The 22,971-nt window shown below is 33.8% G+C and overlaps 1 protein-coding gene across 2 annotated transcripts in view; it reads left to right on the top strand.

Moving 5' to 3' along the window:
• The first annotated feature begins 3,068 nt into the window (after positions 1-3,068).
• Positions 3,069-22,971, top strand: part of EMCN (endomucin) — a 155,017-nt gene continuing 135,114 nt past the window's right edge. The window contains exon 1 of one of the 2 annotated variants that reach the window (XM_031943091.1): positions 3,069-3,305. In XM_031943091.1, the coding sequence (XP_031798951.1) occupies positions 3,236-3,305 (70 nt within the window). In that variant the 5' untranslated portion in view covers positions 3,069-3,235. The remainder of the gene's footprint in view (positions 3,306-22,971) is intronic. The other variant, XM_031943092.1, reaches the window with a different exon arrangement.

The following is a 22,971-nucleotide window of genomic DNA, read 5'->3' as shown; positions in this document are numbered from 1 at the left end:
CTGCACTCGTAAGATTCCGCACAGCCACACCCCAATTTATTTCTGGAAATTGACTCTGACTCTATTCATATATATTGCTATCTTTATACTTACCAGGATATGCCAGATAGAGACACAATATAATTTTTGCTGATACAAAAAAAGAAAAGGAGAGGAGGAAGAATTTCTTCCAATAGTTGTTTGGGAGCAATTGCATTGCTCAGTAATTTTATTACTCTCCTTGCTTCTGTAACCTTCTATTGTCACCCAAGATGGAACCAACATCTTATGAAGTCTTTATGCATAAAGACAATAGCTCTTTTATATGCTTTTTTAACTTTTATACAGCACATAATATGTATCAGGCACAATGCTAAGCAATTTGCAAATAGTATCCCATTTAAGCCTTACAACTTTGGGAGATAGGTGCTATTATTTTCATTTTCCAGATGAAAAAATTGAGGCAGAAATTAAGTGTTTTCCTTAAAGCACACATCCACTATACCATCTGGTTGCCTCTATTTGGAATTCGTTTTCCAAGAGAAAAAATATATCTGTGCTGTTTTGCCATTACTCTCTTGCCCAAATTCCCTTAAATATCTAATTTCAGACAAGCAAAGTCTGAGATTAGCAATTCTGCTTGAAATTATGGACCAGAGCAAAAGTGATGGGTTCAAACACTATTTGGATACATGAACCATGATAATGACTACCTTGGCACCATGTTCTAACCATCATAGGCACTATGGATAATATTGGTATTATTGGTATCTCTCAGAGAATGCCATCGGGTTGCTCCATCTTGCCTCACATTTCTCTACAGTATTCCAATTTCTTCAAATATGATGTAGGCAGTCTAAATTTTGCATGCCCAATTTGATATAATCTTCAGATTTATAATTAGAGGACTTGGGTTCAATTCCACTTCTACAATTTATCATCTATGTTCTCCTTAACCCTCAGAGTCTAGCTTTCCAGTCATCTATAAAATGAGAGATTTAGACTAGGTGCTTTCTAAAAATCCTTCCTAGCTCTGAATCAGTATTATATACATTGTATGTCCTTTAGAAGTTCCAATGAAAAAGCACTACTCATTAGAGAAATGTAAAGTAAAACACTTCTGAGGTACCACCTCACCCCTCTCAGTTTGACTAAAATGACAGGAAAGGATAATAATAAATGTTGGAGGGGATGTGGAAAAATTGGGACACTGATACATTCTTGGTGGAGTTGTGAAGTGATCCAATCATTCCGGAGAGCAATCTAAAACTATGCCCAAAAGGCTATCAAACTGTGCATATCCAGCAGTGCTATTGCTGGGTCTGTAGCCCAAGAAAATTTTAAAGGAGGGAAAAAGGACCCACATGTGGAAAAATGTTTGTAGCACCTCTTTTTTTGTGGTAACAAAGAATTGGAAAATGAATGGGTGCCCATCAATTGGGGAATGAATGAACAAGTTGTGGTACAAGAAGGTAATAGAATATTATTGTTCTATAAAAAATAATGAACAAGCTGATTATAAAAAGGGCTGGAAAGATTTACAGGAATTGATGCTGAGTGAAACAAGCAGAATCAGGAACACATTGTACACAATAACAGTAAGAATGTGCAATGATCAGTATGAAAAGCTTGATTCTTCTCAGTAGTTCAGTGATCCAAAGGAATCCTAATAGACTTTGAACAGAAAATGACATCTGCAACCAGAGAAAGAACTAAAGAGACTAGATATAAATCAACACATGCTATGTTCATTTCTTTTTTTCTGTTTTTTAACTCTCCCATGATTTTTTCTATTTGCTCTGATTTTTCTCTCCCAACATAGTTCATAAAATAATGTGTATTAAAATAAATCAACTAAAAATTTTTAAAAAATCTGTCAGAGAAAAGATCCATGTGCTTTAAAAAATAATCCAATAACTACTTTATTATAATTGGTTTCCTTGGTAATCCTTAGAATTTTATTTTAAGCATTTAAAAACATGATTACCAGATGGATCTCTAGGCTTCCTTAGGATGCCATAGGGATTCATGACACAAAAACAGTTGAGAACCCCAGTTCACAAAGTGTGCCCCAGTGTCAGCTTAACCCAGCTTTACCATGAGCCAATTGTGATATTTTCAATCTGAGTATTAATACCTTAAAATTAATAAATAAGAGCTCCTTGTGTTGGTCTATAATTATCCAGAGTTAAGAGAATTGGAAATATTAATAATGCAATTAAACTCAAACATGTTTTCTCTCCCTCCTAGAAAGCTGATTGTTAAATATTTGCCACCATGACTGCTGCATCTTCTAAAGAGATTTTCTCTCTTTCCTTTTCAATCTATATTAAATCCTCAAAAAAGAAAGCAATGAGTACTAGCTATTTATTTTTCAGGTTCTTTACCTAATACAGTTTTAAATAGTTCACATTTAGAAAACTTAGTTTACCCTAAGAAGAAGGATGCTGTTGCAATCAGGTATTGATCTTTTCTCCAAATCCTAAATTTTGTAGTATAAGAGCATAGATTTTGAGCTGGAAAGGATCATACGGAACCACTTTATTCAATTCTTTCATTTTACATCCAGGTAAACTGAGGCACAGGAAGGTTAAGTAATTTGCTCAAGATTAAACAAGTAAATGGAAGAAATAGGATTTGAACCTGGATCTTCTGGCTCCCACCATTGATCTTTCTGCTTTCCCTTGTATCTTCATTTTGCCTCCTAAAAAGTTGTTTCCTCTTCAATTCTATGGCATGGTTCTGTTCCCTAAGTTAAGAAAGGGAAGAGAAGCATAGGAGTCATGGAACTTTTTGAAATTTGGCAAAAATTTGGCAAAAGCCTCATCATTCAAATTGATTCCCAACTCCTAAGCATCCCCCTTTCAAATTACTCCCAGCTACAGTTTCAAAAGAAAAGTTCAAAAACTGTGAGATCCATTCTAAAGAAAGATTTGTTTCTTCTCCAAACCTTTCCTGGACTTTTTGTTGAAGAAGAGCAAAATAACGAATGTTTTAACAAAAACACAAGTGACTGCCAAAGGGGGAGAAGGAGTTCCTGTAAAAGACTGAAACAATAAATCTCCTTTCTGCTGAACTCCCAGAGGGAGTGTGTGCATTTCCTCTGGTTATCAAACCCCCCGAATAAGTCAGAATGGGCTGGGACTGGACACGTTCTAACACACCTTTTCCATTTGCTAATTAGGCCCTGCCTCTCTGGGACAGAAGACTCCCTAGCTGGCTGGGGAAGGGCATCACACCAAGACCTGGGACCGCCATGAAGCTGCTCCAAGGGACCTTCCTCTTCCTTTCTATATGCAGCCTCTGCCATGCTCAAGAAAACCAGGGTAAGAGTGTTTTCTCCCACACCCCTTATTGGCTTTTCTGGCATAACTTTAAGCTGAGGAATCTAGTTCTTGTATCTCTTTAGGATTTAGTTTCTTTATCTATCAAATGAGGAGTCGAGCTAAATGGTCTCTGAGGTTCTTTCTTAGCTTTAGACCTAACTTGGAGTGTCCTCTGTATATACAAGGCTGGATATTTGGAGCAGTCAGAGGTAAGAGGTGCGTTTTTACTGGAAGGAATTTAAAACAATTATTTTTTGTAGAAAAATTTTCAAAGGTTTTTAGGGACCTATTTATAAGAGGAGACAAAAAGAGAAAAATCATGAAATTATACTCTACGGTCTTTAACAGCAATGCTTTAAATAGTGGCTTTTGTCAGAAGTCCCATTCTCCCTCTTCAGGTCTTCCTGATCACCAGCTTTCTATCAATTATATCATGCAGCCTGCACATTGATAGGTACTGAAAAAGTCTCCAGTTTAGGCCAGTCAAATTTTATACATGTGAGAAAAACAGAAAGAAAGAAAGTCGAGTTCTGTGATTATTAGGAAAAAAGAAAAATACTTTATCATTGTAAAGTGCTATATAAGTGTGAGATTAGTTATTACTGTTATATTTTATATATATATATATATATGTTACATCTAAATTTTATTATTCCCCATGATTAAAAAAGACTTATCTAACTACATTATCTTTTTTGATATTTGGAAAAATACTCTATCTACATAATGTGTATGTATATATCTATATATATAGAGAGAGATAGAAATATAGATATGTATTATCTCTGTATATAGATATATATACATACTGATAAAACAATAATGGCTATATGTATATAATACCTGCTTTGTGCCAGGTGCTGTATTAAGCACTTTATAAATAATGCTTCATTTGATCCTCACAACAATCTTGGGAGAAGGTGCTATTCTCATCCCCATTTTATGCATGAAGAAATTGAGGCAAATAAGGTTAAGTGACTTGCTCAGGGTCACACAGTAACTGTTTGAGGTCAGATTTGAACTTAGTTTTCCTGACTCTAGGCCCAAGAATGTACCCATGGTGTATATATTTGTGCTAGAAAAATTGAAGAATTATACATGCATATATACATGTACATATTTCAATATATATTATCTGTGTGTATGTATATTTTTCAATTTTAGCAGAATTCTACAGAACACTGATTTAGACATTTGAATGGTTAGTTTTCTTCCAAGGAGGATGGAATAAAGATACTTTAGGAAAGAATACGTAGAAATAATCATAATAGCTAGTGTCAATATGACAATTTAAAATTTTTAAAGAGCTTAACAAATAGTATCACATTATGAGGATCATTTGATCTTCACAAGAACCCCATGAATTAAGAGCTATTATTAACCTCAATTTACAGATGAGAAAATTGAATCAAGGGGCAGCTAGAAGGCACAGTGAATAGAGCACTGGCCCTGAAGTCAGGAGAACCTCAGTTCAAATCCGGTCTTAGACACTTAATACTTCTTAGCTGTAGCTGTGTGACTCTCTCAGGGGAAAAAAAAAAGGAAAAAAGAAAATTGAATCAGACAAGAGATAAAGTTACTTTGTCACTTCTAGTAAATGTCTCAGGAAGGATTTGAATGCAGGTCCAAGTCAAAAGCTCTACCCCCCCCAAAAAAAAATAAAAATAAAAAAAGCCCTTTTAACCATATTCAATATAAAAAGTTTTCTTGGACATTGAATATGCACTTGAGTGAGGGCGGGGTTGAAGAGAGGAGATTTTAGACAATCCAGATATATAATTTCCTTGATTTAAGAAATTTTAGGTGAAAGACTTCCTCCACCAATGGAAATCAGTAATTACTTCTAAAATCTCTAATCCTATAGAGTTAGTGACTTGCCCAAAGTCACAGAAACAGAAGTAGAACTTGTTGGTCTTCCTGACTCCAAGGTCCAGCTCTCAAAATGCCCTGCAGTACATTCTGTCTAACTCTGTGGGCTTGGAATAATTGGAAATATTTTACAAGTCTGAATACAAGATGAGAATGTCTACAGAAAAGTGGTATTGTCCCAAACAGTTCTATTTCCATTACATGATCACCATTCTGTGGTTCCAAAGGTTTTCCCAAGATTCTTTAGTTCTATTCTCAGGGAAATGTTATGCATATGTAATCATTCTTTTCTCCAAATTTATTTAAAATCACCCTAAATCACCAACATAATTTCATTTTTTTTATTTTCTTTTTGAACTAACAAATCTTTGTCTCTTCTTTCTCCCATTTTAAAAAATTACTTAAAAGAGTACAAGAAGAAAGATTGTGAACAGGTAAAAATAATAGCAAAAAATTTTTAAAGATTCAGTGAATGAATATTAAAGGCCAGGATAATGGAATATATAGAGGAACAATAGTAAATCCCTCTGAGACTTGATTGAAAGGATCAGGTCAGAGAAAGAGACAATCACCTTTCCTTTAGCCCTTGCCATTATCTCCATATTTTCCCCACTTGTCCATTTATATTAAGAAGAAATATAGGACTCAAAAACCAGGGAATCAATAACAGGCAATTATTGGGCAAATGCTTACTATCTGACTTGTATAGACTGCAGAGACTAAATATGGGAGTCATCGAACTTGCACTACCAAATAAATTAACTCTGCCAGTAAGCCCAAGCTACTACTGAACAACAATCCTGGGGTACTTCTGGCTATAAGGATCCTGTTCTTTGTTCTAAAGAATTTGACATCTGGAACAAAGAATTGCATGACAGGCTTCAAATGCAAGATCCTAGGAAACAAGACCCCTAGGGATTTCTGAGTGAAGGCTTTCATTTTCATTTTTGTTTTCTTGTTTCATTTTGTTTTACTGATCCCATGAAAAAGCTTCTGCCTTTCCTAAAAAAATTGGGAAAGTCAGATAGGCTTTAAGATAGCCTAGTATGGCATTATCTACTCTTCCCTAAAAAGAGCTAGTCAAGGATTTCTAGTAAGCAAAAAGCTAGAGGCAATGAAGACCAAATTTAATCAAGCAGCATCCAAAAGAGATTGTGAGACCATCTGGGTATAAGCCTGGTGGAAGCAGTGTGATGATATACATTGATGATAAAGCATAGAGTGTTTCAGAATAAAAATCCTATTTAAAGTTAGAAAAATCAATGAGTACACAGGAAAATAGCACCAAGGTGGAAAAGTTAGGTAACTAATTCACATTAGAAATAGCTTCTGTGTGATTACTATGTCCTGAATTCAGATGGAATCAAAAAATCAGGTATCAGAAGCAAAATGGAATTTAGGGCTTGTAGACAAACCCTATCATTTAGCATCCTACTAGACAGGATAGTAATCATGATCTATAAAAAGGAAAAAAAAATACAAATCTGAACCTCTTTTGGAAAGCTAATGGAAACAACTGTTTACAGGCATAACTCAGAGTGGTTCCAAGTTGACACAATAAAACAAATAATACAATAAAGCAAATCATATTTTTTTTGGTTTTCCAGTGTATATAAAAGTTGCATTTATAATATACAGTAGTCTATTAAATGTTCAATAGCATTATGTCTAAAAACAATGTATATAATTAAACAATACTTTACTGCTAAAAAATTATGCTAACCAATCTTCAATCTGAGTCTTCAATGATGTGTAATCTTTTAATTGGTAGAGGGTCTTGCCATGATATTAATAGGTAGGTGGCAGTTGCTGAAAGTTGGAGTGGCTGTGGCAGTTTCATAATATAAGAAAATAATGAAGTTTGCCACATTAATTGACTCTTCCTTTCATCAAACATTTTTCCATAGCACAGGAGCATTTTACCCACAATAAATCTTCTTTAAGAACTGAGTCAGTCCTCTCAAATTCAACTGCTGCTTTATCAAGTAAGTTTATGTAATATTCTTCAATATGATTCTTCAATAAAGAAAAGGAAGGACCAAAGAGAAGGTCAGAGATGGAGGAATGGTCAATCACTAGAGGAGTCAGAATTCACACCACATTTATTGATCAAGTTCACCATTTTATGTGGGCATAGTTTATGGCGCCCAAAATAATTACAGTAGTAATTGCAAAGATCACAGATCACCTTAAGAGATAAAAAAGTAATGACAAGTTTGAAATATATTAAGAATTTTCATAATGTGACACAGAGACACAATGTGAGTACACGCTGTTGGAAAAATGGTGCCAATTGACCCTTATTTGAAGCAGGATTGCCATAAACATTCAATGTAGTTTAAAAAAAAAATCTCTGAAGCACTTTAAGAGCAAAAGAGAATATAATGAGGAATGCCCATGTATAAATTTTCTTTTTTTGTGGCCTTCACCCTACAAATAGCACTTCTTGTCTTTCCTCTTTAGTCAAATCAAGATGATATGGTATATTCTATAATTCTATATTTCCTATCCCCATTCTATATTCTATAAGAGCTCCATATCTGATTTCATGGGGTCTGTAATGATTTGCACAAAGATAGTCAAGAAAGCTAATTTTATTGATTTTACTCTTTTTGTACTGCTTATCAGTACAGCAGGCTAGTTTAAAAAGGCCCATGTGGAGTTAATTGGATAAATTAGGCACTCATTTGTGCTACAGCTCTTGCCCTAAGTTCAACCCAGGTAATTAGTCACTGAGAATGTGTATAGTAGTCCACTTATGCCCTAGAACTGTGGTTGACATTTGAAACCAGGTCTTATTTCATCTTCATTTGCCATGCAACCCTTCCCTCAGGACATCCTACTAAATGCCTATTGCCAGCTTCGACATTCTACCTATTTTACCTCCTCAAAACAAAACTCTTTTTCGTGGTCACTCTCCTCTATACATATTGCCTTATCCTATTAAAATGTGATCTCCTCCAGAGATCTTCTAAATGTTCTTCCAGAGCAGAGTCTGTTTGTTGAAGGAAAAAAGAAAAGTTTAACCACAACTCATGGAATATAGTAAGTGATTGCTTTCTCATCCATTAGAAAGGAAAAAAAATGTTGGATTAAGAATCAAAAATTTTATTTCTAATGTATTTGTCTCTGCCCTCCTGCCCCTGCGACTTGTGTAATCTTGGGAAACAACACAATTTTTCTGGGCCTCATCTATGAAAAGAAGGGTTAGATTAAATAAGTTCTCTTCCACTCTAAATCTATGATACTATGATTCCAACCCTATAATATTGTAGAATATCAAGATCAAGTGAAGCAAGAAAATAGTCCTTCCAAATTAGCTCCTAGAAATTCAATCCCCACACTATGCCCAAATCCAAGAAACTGCAGTTGCCCAGAGTTTCTTAGAGGTTATCTGAGGACAAAAGGATTTTCCTCCAAAGGTCCATACATTTTTTTTTTAATAACACAGAAATAGAGTATTTCCTACAATGCTTCTGCAATCAAGTCTTTGCAATGATCCAAAGCAAGGGTCAGACTAATTTGGTAATTTGGTAATGAATGACCTATTTCACATTTACTTCAACACATTATAATTATGATTTTGTCAGGAGTGGTTGTCTCTCCACTGACAAAGGTGAAAAATAGTTCTGTATTGTCTTGTAGCTATGATCATTATTAATTTCTGGGGGCAATCAATTGTAAATGAACAAATAGTAAAATAAATAAATGAGTATATATTATATATACATGGATAGATAGATGATTAGAGAAATGACAAATAATAAATGGATAGATAATAGATGGATGTTAGATGATAGACATAGATAAATAAATGATAAATGGATAGGTAGATAGATAAATACTAATAAATGATAAATGGATAGGTAGATCGATAAATACATACATATTTAGAAAAAGAACATACATATAGAGATATATTAAAAAATCACAAAAAGAATAGATATCACATAATCTTAGAATGTAAAACACTAGCTTCAGTGGGTACCAGGAAGGTCTTAATAGAAATCTTTAAGTCTTGAGCTGCATCTTATAGAAAAAACAAGGATCCTAAGAAACAGTGGGGAGAAGGGAGAATATTCTAGTTAGGGAAGAAAGTCAGTATAAAAGTTTGGGGATAATGAATATAATGTTGTTTGGATAGAATTGGTTTTTTTAAAGCCTATATTAGAGCAACCAGGGTCTCAGTGAATAAAGTGCCAGCATGGGAGGCAGGAGGACTTGAGTTCAAATCCAATTTCAGATACTTAACTAGTTTTATGATCCTGATTAAGCTGCTTAACTCCAATAGTCTTCCAAAAAAGACCTATGTAAATGGAATATAGAATACCTGAAGGGGACTGCTGTGCCACAGAAAAGAATGGAGTGTGTTGGCAAATATTTAACAGTTGCTTTCTGATTTTAAAAAATGTGGTCAAGATATTCCTTTAACTTTAATCTGAATTATTAATATTTTATCTGTCATTTCAGGTCTAAATAATCAAGAAAAACATAAATCTCATCCTAATTTGTGGTTTTCACTGATTTCCAGGGTGAAAATGCCCAGTATATTCCTAAAGGGTTATAAAGGAGGATGGAGCCAGGTTATAAAGAGTTTTAAATACCAAACAAGATTCTCTCCTGGATTTGTTTTTCTTGAAGCTTAGGTGATTACACTAGAGTTTATTGAGTAGCAGAATGATACCATTACTTAAGTTTTAGGAAAGACACAAAGAAGAAGAATACAAAAGTTATGATCATAAAGACTAAATCCAGGAGCATATTTTTAATACTTCAAAATTCAAGACAATAGTTTGTCTGATATATTATCTGTGATTTGTGAAGTATTAAGTACTAAATACTAAGTACTAAGAGCCTTCTACTCTGACCCAGTACAAGGTACTGAAATACAAAGTCCCTGCCCTCAAAAGTTCACATTGTAATAAAGGAGACAGTTTATAAACAATAAGGTCCATATAGAATTCATGCAGTGTGAATAAAAAGGATGGCAAATGAGGAATTGCAAAAGACTTCTTGTAGAAGTTGGGATTTGAAGGAAGCCAAGGAAACAAAAAGACATAGAGGACAAAGACATGGAAGCTAGAAATGATGTATCATCTTTGAAGAACTGCAAGTAGTGCATTGTACCAGAATGAAAAGAAGCCTGGAAAGGTGGAGGGTGAGGGAGGGGGAAGCGATTATAAAAAAAAAAAAATCTTTTAATGCTAAAGAGGTAACTTTATATTTGATTCTGGAAGCAATAGGGAGCCAAGACAGTTTATTGAGCAGAGCTGTGAGGTGATCAGTTGCTTATACTCAACAATTGAATGTAGGATGGATTGCTGGGAGGAGGAATTTGGAAAAAAGTGACTTCTTAGAAGTCTATTTTAATAATCCAGATACGAAGTGATCAGAGATTGTACTTAAAGAGAAGTCAGAAGGGAATATATAGGAGAACTAGTAGATAAGATATAATATCTTAATAATTATAAGATAAGATAAATAAATAAAATAAGATAAAGATAGAAATGATAAGATTGTCATCAAATGAGAATGACATTGGGGAGTTGGGGGGAACACTGAAATATATAAGATGAATGAGAAGCCTGAAAAACAGTTTCTGGATAATTAATAATTTATTAATTCAGCTAGCAAATAATCAGTGTATTGAGGTCAGTGTTTCTCTGAGTAATCAAAAACCTTATATAGAGGTCATTTAATATTTAAATACCATTGAAAGGGGGAATGCATTAATCTGATTGGTTAACAATTAATGAGGAAATGAATATTATAACGAATGTGGTCTTTTTCTATTTGGGGCAGGAGATAAAGGATGTACCTATGATCATATCAACATTTTCTCAGATCATTGGCTTCCAGCAATCGATACCAAATAATCTATTCTCTACCCAGTCCTACCTGAGTTGAACAATAGGCTGGAATCACTTAGATTCTTTTTACCCTGTAAATAGGAATATACTCTCCTAATTGAGTAGGGTTCCACTCCAAACAGACGAATATGTTTCATTGTCATTCCCATCCTTCACAAGAGAAAAGAGGAAAATACTATTAACTAATGCACTAATAATTAGTTCTTCATAATCAAAAAGAGGATCTTTGGGTCCCGTCTATAAAATTAGTTGTTATAGTAAGAAAATAATGATTTTTTTCCACATAGGTCACTGGAAAGGTGGTGGTACTCCAAACAATAGCAATAGGTAAATTTAAGAGAAAAGGATTGGATAGAAAGACAATGAGTTCTGTTTTGGACATGTTGAGTTTCAAAAAAATTCAATTAAAGCCTTATTTTGAGTTACTATACTTTGAGATAGACAAGGATTAGACATACAAATTTGGAAATTATTTGCATAGAGATAATTTAATTTGGGGTTGTACTGGTATATGTTTAATAACCAACTGAAAAAAAAACCTACACACATGACACATTTTAAGCTTAATTATCATTAGTAACATTTTCTCAGAACCTCACTTTCTTAAGTCTAGAAATGAACAAAATAGTGAATCCCCTAGTTCTTAGCATTTCACAATTTATCTCTCACTGAAAATTTCACAATTGACTGTCAATAGCCTTTATACCCTAGTTTCAGCATACCTATTTGAACCAATGGGATGTGACAAGATCACCAAGTGAGAAAGTATACTGCAAAAAGGGAAAAGATCCACAACAGACCACTGAAGGAAACCTGAGATTTCTAGCCATTAACAAATGAATAGGCTCCCTCTGTATGAGCTAGGTAAATGGATGAATCCATGCATGCTTTTCTTCAACAACTCAAAAGCCTCCATCAAGCTTTTTCTCTCTGGATATTTAATTTGAAGAGTATCCACTAACCTAGAATTTCCTTCCGCAGCATAATTAAGTATTTAGAAATGAATTAAATGTAGTAATTAGAGCAGTATTTGAATAATTCAAATTAAACCCATCAGTGAGCTATTTATCATTTTTCATTTCCCCCCTTCCTTCTGATCTCAGTGTTCATTCAGAGATGTCCTACTCCCATTAATCATAGATTACAGACCTCTGGATTGAAGGAACTACAGGAATCAGTTATTCTAAATCTCTCATTTTACAGATGAGGAAATTGAGGTTGAGAAGACTAAGAGACTTGTCCGTGGTCTCACTACTAATAAACATCAGATACAGGAACTGCACCCATATTCCCTGTCTAGAGAAGGCAGTTATTCAGTCAATATACATTTATTTATTAAGCACCTATTCTGAGCCAGGTACTGTGCTAAACATTAGTGATACAAAAAGAAAAAAAAAAAAAGGCAAAGGCAGTTCATCCTCACAGTCTAATGTGAGAGACAACATTCAAGCAATTATGTACTAGCAGGCTTATATACAGCACTAATAGGAAATGATTAAAAAAGAAAAATCACCAGAAATTTAGAATTAAGAAAGATAAGTAATGAATTAAAGACTTTTTGTTTTCTTTTGTTCATTCTTACCCATATTTAGAGCATAACCTTCTTTTAAGAGCTAACATCAATGTATTGTTCTAGAGAGTATCACTTCAGGAGCTCTGAAGGGGGAGGGAGGTGAGGATGTTGGGAGTAAACCTGAATACTTTTGGGGGATAAAGAAGGGACAGCAGTGGTGTGATGTCAAGGTTGACTGAGCCTATTGCCTGAAATCAAGGGGTAGCTTATTTAATTTTCTGGACATGTTCTTCCTCTCTTTGCTGATAATACATTATTGTTGGAGTGGTAGAAAATGTGTAATGCTTGCCTGAATTAATTAGTTACATTCCCATGAGGAAGGAATTGTAACCTATTGAAAAACAATATTTGGAGCACAGCTTTCTCTTGTTCATTGATGAAGAAAAATGTGATACTCTGATTTCCTAAGTACCATACCTGTGGTAGGGACTGGAGCCCAGAAACTGACAGGTTGTTCTTTAGGTAAATTTTAAAATCATATAAATTCAATGGCGAGACATACCCAAATAGATTCTGTCATTTGCTATCTGCCTAAAGCTTCATTTAAATAAATATCATTGCAAATATAAATTGAGTCCAAAATTCAATTATAATCTTCTCCAGATTCAGAGAGCTAAAGTAAATGACCTTTTGAGATTGGAATCTCATCCTATGGTTCACATCCTCAGTTACTGATCTTCATGTTGCCTCTAACATAGTTACACATTTTAATCTTATATAAAGACGGCTTTGGCTTGGGAATCAAGAGAACCAAGTGGTGGTTCCTTACCTATAATAAAGGGATAGGAACTGGGCCTCTAATTCATATGTTTGGGGGGAAATACCAGGTGAGTAAATGATCTCAACAAATCTTGTCAACCTCTCTGCCTCATAAAAATAAGTATTATCAATACATTCATAATAATTAATATTTCCATAGACCTTTAAGGTTCTCAAAGCACTTTACACAGGTATTAACTCTTTTTTTTCTTTAAAACAACTCTGCAGGCTATTATTATCACCATTTTTGAGATGAGAAAATTTAGCCTGAAAGAGATCTAGCAACTTGTCCAGAATTACATAGTTAGAAAGTATCCAAAGCACGTTATTCTGACTTCAGTTCCATGGTACTAGCCACTACATTGTCTTTATTAGAATTTTAGGAACTTGAATTGCCTCCCCAATAGAGTTGTTTTGAAGTAATGAGATTAGGTCCATATGTATATAAATTCATAATATATATGCAATTAAGTACATATATTATGTATATATATATATATATATATATATATATATATATTTGTAAACATATTTGTATATATTTATACACATAGTTATATGTACATATATCACATAAGATATTTTTTATATATTACATTACATAAGCATATTAAATGCATTAGGTTACATAAATCATAAAATATCTTATTTATTATATGTATTATAATACATTATATGGCAATTATTACACATATTATATAAAGCATATATGTACACATATAAAGCATTATACAAAAGCTAGCTATGATTATTATTATTATTAATCTAGAATATTGAGGACTGAATGATTTGCCTAGATCACACAGTTAATATAGATCTGATGTGGGACATGGATTCAAGTCTTCCTCACTTCTTTAGACAGCTCTCTGCCCACTCTGTCAAGCTATCTCTTCTATCTACTCTAACTTCATCACTTTGGTTCTCAGTTTCTTCATCTCTAAAGTGAAGAGCTTGGACTAGATATCAGTGAAGTGCTCCCTTTCTGTAATCTCATTATTTCACAGATTTCTATACATTCTGCCTGGGATTATCTTGGATTAATTTCTTCCTGTTATTTCTAGATATGCGCCTCCTCCCTCCCCCAAAGGAACATCATGTCCATTTCATAGTATCTACTTCCTTTGGATATTTTCAGATAGGCTCTTGGAAAATATTTGTTCTACATGGGAAACACTACTCTAAGCTTTTTAAAAGCTTGTTGAATAGCAGCCAAGAAAATTCCATGTGGCATTATTTGTAAATGTGATCCGGGATGTGTGTCTTCAATAATAATAGCTTTCACATATATATGCAAATATGTCTGTGTGCGTTTATGTCTTTGTGAATGTATGTGTGTATGTTTTTTTTTACGTCAAATAAGGAAATCCACATAAATCATGTCACAAATCTTAAACACAGGGTATCCCAAAAGTCTCAGTGTAATAAATTATGTGGGTTTCCTTATTTGTTCCTCACAACAACCTTGTGAAGTATGTACCACATGTATTTCAATCCCCCCCCCAACACATGAAGAAATTAAGCTCAGAGAGATTAGCTGTCTTGTTTATAGTCACATAGATAACACATAACAGAGACAGAATTTGAACTAGGTCTCTCATGATTTCAAGGCCATAACTCTTTTCTCAGTACTGTCTCTAAGCAAAGCAGCATTTGGTTCTTCCCACCTCCAAAGGGCAGGATAGTCCATCTCATGTCCCTGCCTCATATCTGTTCTTTGGATCTCAGCCATAACCACATGGTCAACATCAGGATATCAGGAAATTCTCATTTTTTCCACTATTATTAGTTGCTCATCCAGAAAACTCCAAAACCCAGTTCCTCCTTCCTGCTCTTGTTCTTCTTCCTCTTTTTCTTCTTTCTTCCATTTTTCCCTCCTCATGAAATAGTCATATTCAGAAGGATTCCTTCATTTGCCCTTCACCTTCTCATCTAGAACAATGGGAGATGCCCTGGATCTTGTCCTTTATTGAGATAGTCGACGCTGGGGGGGAATAAAATGAGCAAAAACTGAGTAGATGTGAGTCGACTGAGAAGTCATAATAGAAAAAATAAATAGGCTCTAAACATAACCTTTCCATGTGACAACATTCAAAAAGCCTAACTAAATGCTGCCTTATGTTTGTATATCATATTTAACTTCTTTTTTTCATTTTTAAAAACACATTTTTGTGTGTTTATACTAATTATTTCAAAACCCTCATTTTGCAGCCTGAAAATTTGCAATTAGAAAGAAAAATAAAATAACATCACATACCATCAGATACAATAACATCTAACATTGTATACAACATGATGTAGTAGTAGTAGTGATGATAATTAAATTTATATAGTGCTTACTACTTTACAATTATTATCTCATTTAATCTTCACAACAACCCTGGGAGGTAGGTGCTATTTATTATCTCTATTTTACAATGGGGAAACTGAGGCAGATAATGTTTAAGTGACTTGTCCAGGGCCATACAGCTAGGAAGTATCTGAAAAGAGATTTGAAGCCAGATCTTCCTGAGTCCAGACCCAGAACAGAGATAGTGAGACAGAGAGAGACAGAGGCAGAGGCAGAGACAGAGACAAAGACAGAAGTAGTGACAGAAATCTCTCTCCCTCTGTCTCTGTCTCTCTCTCTCTCTCTCTCTCTCTTTCTTTCTCTTTCCCCTACACTAAAATTATTAAGGGGTTCCCCATATTAGTGCTAGACATAATGTGGACACCCAATCCATTGCTATTCACTACTCCAGAAGTCAAAAGATCAGCCACAGAGATTACAGCTGTATACAACCATTCCTAGCCATTGTTTCATTATCTGTTCTTTAATGTCTTCACTCAGAACTCGGCTTCCTTTAAGTGATCTTACATTGTAGTCAGGTATACTGGGCCTCTTGATAGATTATTTCACTATGCATTGGTTCTTAAAATCTTATCACATACCCATGAATTGTCATCTTCATCAATCTTATTGCACAATGAAATTTCATTATATTACTATGGCATAGTTTTTCAGCCATTTCTCAATCAATAGGTATCCTTTTATTTCTAGTCATAATGCATACTTCCATTGTTATAAACTGGACTTTTGTTTCTGCCTTTGACTTTCTTAGGATGGTATACCTGAGTCAAAGGCTTAAGGAGAAGTGAGTCAATTTCCTTCCAGAATTATAAATCAGTGACTTGAATGACTGAACCCTTTCACAGTTCCACAAATGGTAGAGCAGCAGTTCTTTCTACATGGACAACTAAGTTGTTCTTGTCTTCTGTCATTGACAATTTTCATGGTTGAGGTTAAACTTGAAAGATGTTTTCATTTGCATTTCTTTTCTGAATTCTTCATTCATTCCATATTTTATATGGATATCACATTTTTTTTTTTTTGGCTGGGGCTTTTGTGGTTAAGTGACTTGCCCGGGGTCACACAGCTAGGAAGTGTGAAGTGTCTGAGGGCAGATTTGAACTCAGGTCCTCCTGACTTCAGGGCTGGTGCTCTATCCAGTGTGCTGTCTAGCTGCCCCAGGATATCAAATTTTTATTGGTGATAGTTGATGAAAAATATCTTCCCACTCTTATTATTTGTTTTCTAATTCTATCTTTGTTGATTTTATCCAGACAAAAGCATTTTAATTTTATATAATAAAAATTTAAAAATATATTCTCTGTCACTTGTTTAGTTAAGAATTTTCTTCCTTGCTATGATAGGAATCTTAACCTGGGGTCTATGAATTTTGAGCTTCAACTGAATTATTCCTGCTAACTGTAAGTGGTTCCCAAGGTTCTATCCAGGGCTTTTATCTCTTTATAATCATTTCAATAGAACTTACTTACTTGGCCTTTGTAGCTTGATGTAGGAATACGAGAATTCAAATTCAGCCTCAGATACTTACAAGCCATGTGACACATAATCTGTGTCTGCCTTAGTTTCCTCAACTATAAAAGTGAAGATAATAATTTCACCTTCCTCCCAGAGCTATAGGAGGATGAGATAAGACATTTCTAAAGCATATGGTACATGGTATTTAATAAATGCTATTCTCATTTCTTTTTCCTCTTCATCAGTAAAATATTAACAGCATCTACTTCACAAGGTTGCTTTGAAGCTCAAAAGAATTAATTTATGAAAAAGACTTTGAAAACCTTAAAGTTCCATACATATTCAAGTTATTATTCTCTCTACTGTCATATCAAGGTTTTAAAAGACAACTCTTACCAGCCAATTAAGATTAGGACTAAACTCTAATAGCCATTTTGAATTGTGCTCTATAAACCTTGTCATCTTCCCTCTTCAATTATATATTGCTCTGAAAAGCCTCCTAGTGATTCCCCTTTAAATAACTTAGAGATGGGTGATCTGGCATTAGAGTAAGAGATTGTATAAGGGAGCCTCTAAGCTTAGTTCCACATGGGATATGGATGCTAGATGGGGGCAGGGAGCCAGCATCTCTGCTTATATGGACAGGTAGTCTTAATATTCAGCACAGAACAATATCTTATTGATTTTTTTTCATTCCTCCTATTAATCTCCTGTCTACTTTCATTGACATTGATTTTACCTGGCCCTCTGCCCTGAAGGTTACTTTCTGAGTGCCTCTGGGGAAAGCAACCAGTTTTAATAACAGTTTGATTGGAGAAGCAATTTACTCTGTTCCCAAGATTTTGAGTAGAAGTCAGGATGTTTTGGCAATCCAAACACAAACAACCCTTAATTCCAGAGAATTGTTAGAAAAAGTATTTTATGTAAGTATGGCCCCAGGACAGACAGTTGGGCCCCAGGACAGACAGTTGGGGCAACTAATTGTCAAGGCAGATAAAACACTGAGCCTGGAATTTCTGAGTTAAAATCCAGTCTCAGACACACACTAGCTGTATGAACTCTTTTTAAATCACTTAAATTTCTATTTACCTCAGTTTCTTCAACTGTAAATTGAGGAAATAATACTACTTTTGCCTCCCAAGATCACTGTGAGGATCAAATGAGGTCATATTTGTAAAGTACTTAGTACAGTGCCTGGCACGTAGGCATTTAACAAATGGTTGTTTCCTTTCTTCCAGCAAGTGGGAACTTTTAGAAAAGTTTTGTGTTTTTTTAACTTGCTCTAGGATTTTATTGATATGGGAAATTCTGAATCCATCATTTTTTCAATTCTTGTGATACATTTTTTTCAAACTCAATACACATAGGACAAAATCAAATTAAATTTTACTATTAACTATATTCATTTTATTTTGATAATCAAAACACTGGCATTTCTATAAACAAACCATAATGTCCTATTATTCCATCTGCCATTATGCTTTATCATGTCCTAACTTCTAATCCCTGTATTCTTCAGTGCTTTCTTAAGATATTGTTCCTTCTCTGACTGCTTTCTTCCATTTTTATTCTGGAGCCTTTAGCTAATTAATTCAAAACCATGCTGTCTTTTACTTGAAAATCTTTGACCTACTGTCTTGTAATGACACAGTCCTTGATAAAGCCCAACTGTGGGTTCCTCTGTTCCTGTGATGCTGAACAGAGCTGAAGAAAGGTGCAAAGTCAAGGTGACTAGAGAAATTACAAATTTATATTGTCTGACCTCAACCAGGCACTCACTACTAAGGCAATACTTTTATTTCTTCCTGATTTCCTACTGCATCCCCCAAGAACCTATTCGAAATCTTTTCTGCTGTCGAAATCATTTCAGCTGAGGACTTCACATCAAACTTTACTGAGAAAATTGAGGCCATTCACTTCAAGTTCCCTCTTCTCCCTTTCTTTTCACTGTAAAATTTTGACATCATCCCCCTCATTCTCTTCCTGTCTTCATCTATGATTAAAACAATGTTACCCTTTTTGCCAAAGACAACCCTGTTCTCTCTTCTCTAACAGGTAACCTTTTCAATAATTTCTTCTTCTCTCTAATTCTCAATTTTCCCTTGGCATATTTCCTATTCCCTTCAAGCATTCTCAAGTTTCTTTCACACCCACCCAAAAAAAGAACATTATTAAATCCCATATTTCCTCAAACTTTCCTTTCTTCTTTCAAGATAAAGGATAAAACAAGTCTGTCCACATCTATCTGTCTTTCTCTCAATTTTGTCCTCAAGCCACAATTCTTAGCATTTTTCTCCAAACTCACTCCTCAAAGAATTCTTTTTACAACATTTCTTCAAAATTAGTTAAATATTCCTTCCAAGAAAGATATTCTTCATTCACTTTCTCTGACTTTACCACTTTTCTTCTTAAACTATTATCACTAACTTTCTATAATTTATTTAACTGCTTCATCTGTGAACTATTAAGCAGATAACAGTTTCCACAATCTTTGTAGGATCAACTTTTGAAAACAGGTCATCGCTTTTATTCCTTGTCCACTGACTCATCAACACTGGCTGACATCTGACTTTATCACTCAACATAAACTGGCCTCCCTAGCATTAATAACATCTCTTCATTGAAAAAGCTTTTGTTTTTTTCTCTCAATTCTCATCCTTGCTGTCCTCACTACTGCCTGTAGTCAATTGATTACCCTTTTCTCCTGGACATTTTATTCTCTTTGGAATTTCATGATACTCTCTTTTCCTGGTTTTCCTCCTATATGTTTGACCACTTATCATCCTTTATGAGCTCATTATCTAAATCAAGCCTCTGTGCTAGTATCTTTTCTTTACACTTCTTCTTAGTCATCACATTAGTTCTTACAAGTTTAATTATCATCTCCTTGAAGACATCTTCCAAATCTCTGTATTTATCCCCAAGCTTTCTCTTGCCCTCCACTTCTATCAGCTGCTTATTACATATTGTTAAATATCCCAGAGATATTTCAAATTCAACATATCCAAAAACAGAACTTGGAATCTTTCCCCCTTCTGTATTCTAGAACAGACCTAATTCAATCTGGTCTAATGTTTTAAATTTAAGATTACAACACAATGAGACATCTAATCAGTTGCTAAATTTTGTTATTTCTATACCTGCAAGCACCTCTCCCACTAAATCTCTACTCACTATTCTCATAGCCACCACCTTAGTTTATCCCTCTTATCTGTGTTATTGGAATGGCCACTTAACTGTTATTTCTGCTTCAATTTTCTCCCTACACTGATCCATCTTCCACACAATTGATAATATGATTTAAATATATACTCTTCTACTTAATTCCCTTCCCAGGCTTTTTAGTTTCATCATAATGCCCCTCTCCATATTCTTCATACAAGATACTCTGTATCTTTGAATGTCTGTTCCCCAAGATTAGAACTCCTTCCTCTGTTTTGCTTCAAAAATTCCTCCCTTCTTTCAGCATGCAGTTAAAGTATCCCTTCCACAGTCCCTTTTTGGGTCTTTCCAACTACTAATAAGTGTCCTCTCTCCCCAAAGATCCATGTTTAAATTTTATTTATTTTACATTTTTTCTGGATATTTATTCTGCAATTTCTCCCTATCCCTGGTATAACGTAATGTCATTAAGGATGGGGAGTGTTTCTTTTCTTTTTCTTTTTTAAATTTTGTCTTTAAAACCCAGGGCTAAATATATATTCATTCATTGATTAACATATTTGTGAAATACTCTGTGATTCAAAGGTCTCTTTGAGTTTGAATAATTGATATGATGACATATTAAGTAATATTCACTGGGAACAATTATAGGAGAAAGATGGAAAGATTTTATCAAAGCACATGGTGACCCCATCATATAACTGAATGTGGGGGTGGCAAACTATCAAAATACCCATCACTTCTGAAAAATGTTGAAGATGCTCTATGTTCTGCAGTATCAAACATCCCAGCAAGATTTAATTCTTTATGTAAAAATAAGCACATCCTTCTCATTATTATGAAAATTTGCTTTCATTTTTAATAAATGACAGAATTATAATTTAAAAATAAATTTCTTTATTATTTGTTATCAGCAAGTGATTTATATACCGTGTTATATATCTATATACCTAGGATCATGTAAGAATTTCAAAGGCAAAAAGGGGTTACAGATGAAAAAAAGTTTAAGAAGCCCTAAGCTAAAAATAAAACCAAAGTTAATCCAGAAAGGTAACAGATAATCTTTGAAGGAAATAGCAGCCTTTTAAAATTTCCTGGATTCATTAAAATACAATTAGAATTTATTATTGAGTATGTTTATTAAGAATACTGAATAACTACAAATGAGAGTGAAAATGAAGTTACTGATGAAATCACAGGAATGCTTGAAGATAAGAAAGTTAAATGTATGAATGTTGAGGACTGACTATAATAATAATACCAGAAATAATTATAATATTAATAAGCATTTCTAAAACACGTTAAGGTTTTCAAAGTGCTTTACAAGTTTTATCTCCTTTATTCCTCATAGCCACTCTTAGAAATAGACGGCAATATTATTATTATTAATCATTTTATAAATTAGGAAGCTGAAGTAGGCACAAGTTAATTGACTTGCCCAGCATCTAAAAATCAGCAAGTGTCTAAGGGTGGATTTGAATTTAGACCTTTCTGACTCCAGCATATTTGACTTTGGAAGGAATGGTGATTTTTCTTTTGGTAACATATTTATCTCTTTGCTTATATTCCTTTAGACAAATATTAAAATTAATTTGCATTTTGTACATTCCCACTGCCTGGGAAGTAAGCAATATTGTTCTTTGAATACAGAAGAGATAGTTAAAATTTTAAAATTTTATGTGGATTACTAAGAGTTAAAAAAAAAATTTGATTCATGCTTATTGTTTTGAGTTTTTTAAATCTAAATCTTAGAATTAGGGTAGGAAAAAAAAAAAAGCATAATCTCCCTCATTGACACATAGGGAAATCAAGATGGAAAAAATTAAGTTATGGCTCATAATTCCATGGGGATTTCTATTCTTGACATCTTTTCTCCAAAAATAAACAACAAATAATTTCAACTTCCTTAATCTTTCCGTAGAGGAGCTATTTTTCATTATATTTTTTTTCTTTTTGGGCCAAGTCTTCTCCATTTTCCTTCTCAATCTTATGGGTTTTTTTTTTCTTTTTAATACAGAGGCTCAAACTAGGTACAATTTTGTCAAAAAAAAATTCTGAATGTTAAATAAAATCATAATAATTTCTTCCCACATTTTGTATGTAAGCTCTTGCAACTGTAGTCCAATATAATATACAAGGTTTTAAAATCAAAACACAATCAATTATTCATTTCCAATTTATAATCTATTATGACATGATCTTTTTCTAAGCTTTTATGTTTTCCCCATCTATTTCAATCTTTGACTCTGTGGGGGATGTATACATAAAATTATTTACATATATGTATGTGTATATAATTTATTTTCCATATATGTAAATATATATTTTTGTGTATGTATATATAAAACCTTAAACTTGTTACTACTGAACTTTATTACATTTTTCATGAAGACCTTCTTTGATTTCTTTGTGTGTGTGTGTGATGATTCAAGTTCTAGTTCTATCTTATTAAATATTAACATGCTCTTCAGTTTGGGGTGAAATACAAAATTGAGGAGTATATTTTTATTTTGTCTGTTTATGCTTCAATCTCCCCTCTCCTTTTTGCATCTCAAATTTGGGCAAAAGATTATTCCTTATCAAACAATGAAATATACTATATTGAGATTTTTAGCAAAGATCATAAATCAT

The sequence above is a fragment of the Sarcophilus harrisii genome, chromosome 6 (assembly GCF_902635505.1).
Source record: "Sarcophilus harrisii chromosome 6, mSarHar1.11, whole genome shotgun sequence".
NCBI lineage: Eukaryota > Metazoa > Chordata > Mammalia > Dasyuromorphia > Dasyuridae > Sarcophilus > Sarcophilus harrisii.
Note: the sequence above shows the minus strand (reverse complement) of the source record. Positions and strands in the feature narration are given on the sequence as shown.